General features: G+C 38.9%; 1 protein-coding gene across 1 annotated transcript; it reads right to left on the reverse strand.

The window, feature by feature from the left end:
- Window positions 1-441: 441 nt before the first annotated feature.
- On the reverse strand, window positions 442-3,597 carry LOC130357930 (uncharacterized). Its single transcript, XM_056560686.1, has 2 exons — window positions 3,450-3,597; window positions 442-1,293 (listed from the first exon to the last, which is right to left on the reverse strand). Exons 1-2 carry the CDS (start codon window positions 3,563-3,565, stop codon window positions 444-446), a joined length of 966 nt encoding a protein of 321 aa, XP_056416661.1. The 5' UTR covers window positions 3,566-3,597; the 3' UTR covers window positions 442-443.
- Between the last annotated feature and the right edge of the window lie 778 nt (window positions 3,598-4,375).

A 4,375-nucleotide genomic window follows, 5' to 3' on the forward strand; every position in this document is an offset into this window, starting at 1 on the left:
ATGATGAAGGGGGGGGTGTGGGATGATTACAAGGGGATGATGAAGGGGGATGTGTGGGATGATAAGGGGATGATGAAGGGGGGATGTGCGGGATGATAAGGGGATGATGAAGGGGGGATGTGTGGGATGATAAGGGGATGATGAAGGGGGGATGTGTGGGATGATGACAAGGGGATGATGAAGGGGGGATGTGTGGGATGATAAGGGGATGATGAAGGGGGGATGTGTGGGATGATGACAAGGGGATGATGATGAGGATGTTAATGACGGGTCTGGATGATGACAGGGGGGGATGAGGTATTTCCCACCCTAGGCTTATACTCGAGTCAATAACTTTTCCTGGGATTTTGGGTTGAAATTAGGGGTCTCGGCTTATACTCGGGTCGGCTTATACTCGAGTATATACGGTACATATCATCCTGCCATGGCAAGGCACCTTGCTCTTAGTTTAAATAGTTAGAAAATTGATCCCGTATATGCATGAGAGACATAGTGGATCTAACTGGACATGGTTCCATTCCGGGTAGATTAAATTCACATATTTCTTCCATTGTGGGTATTCCCGAGGGCTCCATATTTATCAAGAAATTATGTAGTACTACACAAGCTTGGATGATCTTGTCCACAGATTCTGGCTTCACTTGGATGCTGGTTGTAAGTATCCGCCATTTGTTTGTAAGAATCCCAAATGAACACTCAACATATCTGCGAGCACGCGTTAAGCGGTAATTAAAGATACGCCTCTGTGGATTAAGCCTCCTCCCAGAGTATGGCTTTAGTAAATTTTTAGACATCTGAAATGCCTCATCAGCCACGATTATATGGGGCAGGGCAGGTCCATCAGTGCCAGGTAATGGTTTGGGCTCAGGGATCATAAAGGTGCCAGCATACAGGGCTTTACCCAAATTAGATTCCTTGAAAACCCTGGCATCATTGTTTTGACCATAGGCCCCAATGTCTACTGCCATGAATTTATAAGTGGCATCACATATTGCCATAAGGATTATTGAGAAATACTTTTTGTAATTGAAAAAGACTGATCCACTTTTACATGGCTTCTTGATCCGGACATGTTTGCCATCCAGGGCCCCTACACAATTCGGAATGTTGGCATGTCTCCAAAAACCCTCTGCTGCTACATTCCACATAGAGGTGGTAGGTTCCGGGAGATACTGGGGCTGAAGGTTCCGCCATATAGCCTCACATGTTTCTGGAACAAATTTTGATATGGTGGATTTTCCCATTCGGAATTGGTAATGGAGAGATGAGAAGGTCTCTCCACTGGCCAAAAATCTAAAAAAATAAATATAAACATGTAAATAATTAATAAGGTCATAAATAATTTTAAAATATATTAAAAAAAATTACATTAGCCCGCACTGCCACCGCAAACAGATTCAGCAGCTGATAGCTTCACTATATATCAATATGAAAAAATTGTAGTGTCTCTGGGTGGACTTGAACCACCAACCTTTCATTTCTGCATGTGCTACCCAATTGCACCACAGAGACCTTCTAAAGTTTTTAAATTCATATATTGGATAAATTATGTTTAAAAAATGTGTTTAATAAAAAAAAAAAAAAAAGGGCTTTTAACCCCTTATGGACCCATGATGTACCGGTACGTTATGAATCCACTCCCGTTCTATAACACAGGGCCACGGTGTGGCCCTGCGTCATTGCAGGTCGGGCCCGACCTCTAACAATGGCGGGGACCTGTGGCTAACAGCGCCTAGCACTAATCGCGGTGATTCAAAGTTGAACACCGTGTCTAAAGGGAAAGTAAAACAATGCCGGTTAGCTCAGGGAGCTGATCGGACCAAGGCGAAATCTTGGCATCCCGAACAGCTTACATGACAGCTGGAGGGCCCCTACCTGCCTCCATGCTGTCCGATTGCCAAATGACTGCTCAGTGCCTGAGATCCAGGCATGAGCAGTCAAGTGGCAGAATCATCGATCAGTGGTTTCTTATGAGAAACCACTGATCAATGTAAAAGATCAGTGTGTGCAGTGTTATAGGTCGCTAAGGGAGCTATAACACTGCAAAAAAAAAAAGTAAAAAAAAAAAAAAGTGAATAAAGATCATTGTACACCTTCCTAATAAAAGTTTGAATCACCCCCCTTTTCCCAATTAAAAAAAAAAACTGTGTGAATAAAAATAAACATATATGGTATCGCCGCGTGTGAAAATGTCCAAATTATAAAAATATATTGTTAATTAATCCGCACGGTCAATGGCGTACGTGCAAAAAAATTCCAAAGTCTCAAATAGTGCATTTTAGGGCACTTTTTATATCATGAAAAAATATAAGTCCTATCAATGCAAAAATGGTACCACTAAAAACTTCAGATCATGGCGCAAAAAATGAGTCCTCATACCGCCCCATACGCAGAAGAATAAAAAAGTTATAGGGGTCAGAAGATGACAATTTTAAACGTATTAATTTTCCTGCATGTAGTTATGAATTATGACAAAATCAAACCTATAAGGGTATCATTTTAATCGTATGGACCTACAGAATAAAGAGAAGGTGTTAATTTTTCCAAAAAATTTACTGCGTAGAAACAGAAGCCCCCAAAAGTTTAAAAATGTGGGGGTTTTTTTCATTATTTTGTCTCAATGATTTTTTTTTCCATTTTGCCGTACACTTTTGGGTAAAATGACTGACGTCATTACAAAGTAGATTTGGTTGTGCAAAAAAAAAGCCATCATATGGATTTTTAGGTGCAAAATTGAAAGAGTTATGATTTTTTAAGGGTAAGTAGGGCAAAAACAGAAAAACCCCAGGTCCTTAAGGGGTTAAAAAGCAGTACTCTTATTGCCAAAAATAATTTTTTACCAATATGTTAAAATTTAAGAAAACGTTTTAAAATATTATGTTGCGATGGGCAACTGTACATCTTTGATGGAGGATAAGCGTTAAAAGATAAAAAGCACAATTTGAACCTTGAAGCAATAGCTAGCAAAAAAATAGAGTGCTAGTCTATAGCAACAAAGAACATTGTTTTATTCAAAAATATCAACCATAAAAAAATATTCCCATATGCACCACTTACACCCTATGGAGATATTGATAAAAAAAAAAAAAAAAAAAACCTTATGAGGGGAATAAACTATACTATAACAGTGCATACTATAAATCTTGGCTCGAAAAGTCAATTACAAATAAAAAAAAAAGTAAAAGGATTGCCAGACACCACAGGACTATTTTGGAAACATATATATATATATCTATATATCTATATATAGTTCCCCTTCGTAGTACTTCCAGCCTCTATGTATAATATGCGTTGTACCTTCAGTCTCTCTCTCTCATATATATATATATATATATATAGATAGATAGATAGATAGATAGATAGAGAGAGAGAGAGCATATATACAGATTTCAAGACAAAAAAAAAAAAGCCTCTTGCATGGACTAAACTATGTATATGAATTTGCTTACCTGAGGGTCACCACAAGGCGCTGTTCTGGCGACACTGCAATCCGGAGGTGCGTATCCTGGCACTGGATGTCGTCACAAACAAGCTCCAATAACATATCAAAGCTCGAAGGGGTCATCCGCAGATAGCGATGAAATTTGTCCAGAAACTTACGTAGCTGGACACACAGTGCTTCAAATGCACCAAGCCGTGGCCGAATGGCATTAACTGGTTGCACCCAATACCGAAGTGCCAATCTCCTCCGCACACACTCCCTCTCACGCTCACGCAGCTCTAGAAACTGCATCCGCAAAATTGGCGTAACCATTATGGTCTCAAATGAAATAATGGACAAAATGCACAAGCTCTAGCAATAAACTGCTCTCCTGTCTCTCTCCAACCTATCAAGGTAAGACCACATGGAAAACCACTCCTACTTCCCTGGAATTTTCAAACAAGAATAACTTTAATTAAAAAAATGGACAAAATTGCAAAAAAAACGCATGTTTTTTTTTTTAAACAAACCGACAGAAACGTATGCACTTTTAAAAACAGTATACTGTTTAAAAACCCATACGGTTTACTTTTTCCCGTACGTTTCCATACGGTTCCATCCGTTTTTTGGCCATACATTTTTCATTAGAAAAACTGATTGGAAACAGTATGGGGAAAAACGTAGTGTGAACCCAGCCTATGGTGTAGAAATTGGAGACCCACAGAGTTAAATTTCAAGTGTTATAGCAAAGGGTCTGAATACCTTTATCATTATAACATTTTTAGTATGTTCTTTTTAATAAATATGCAAACATTTCAAAATTCTACTTCTCATTCTCCTTATGGAGTATTGAGGGTAAAATGATGAGGGAAAACATTATTTTGTATTGTCAAACAAGGCCACAACACACCAAATAGTGAAGAAAGTGAAAGTGTCTAAAGACATTCTGAATGC

This window comes from Hyla sarda, chromosome 2 (assembly GCF_029499605.1).
Source record: "Hyla sarda isolate aHylSar1 chromosome 2, aHylSar1.hap1, whole genome shotgun sequence".
In the NCBI taxonomy this organism is placed as follows: Eukaryota; Metazoa; Chordata; class Amphibia; order Anura; family Hylidae; genus Hyla; species Hyla sarda.

Bases quoted from the DNA above. Each gene is read 5' to 3' on its own strand.
- LOC130357930 (XM_056560686.1), bottom strand. From the start codon at position 3,565: ATGACCCCTTCGAGCTTTGATATGTTATTGGAGCTTGTTTGTGACGAC. The intron at 1,294-3,449 runs GTAAGCAAATTC...TTATTTTTTTAG, and splicing joins CGCCTTGTGGTGACCCTCAG to ATTTTTGGCCAGTGGAGAGA.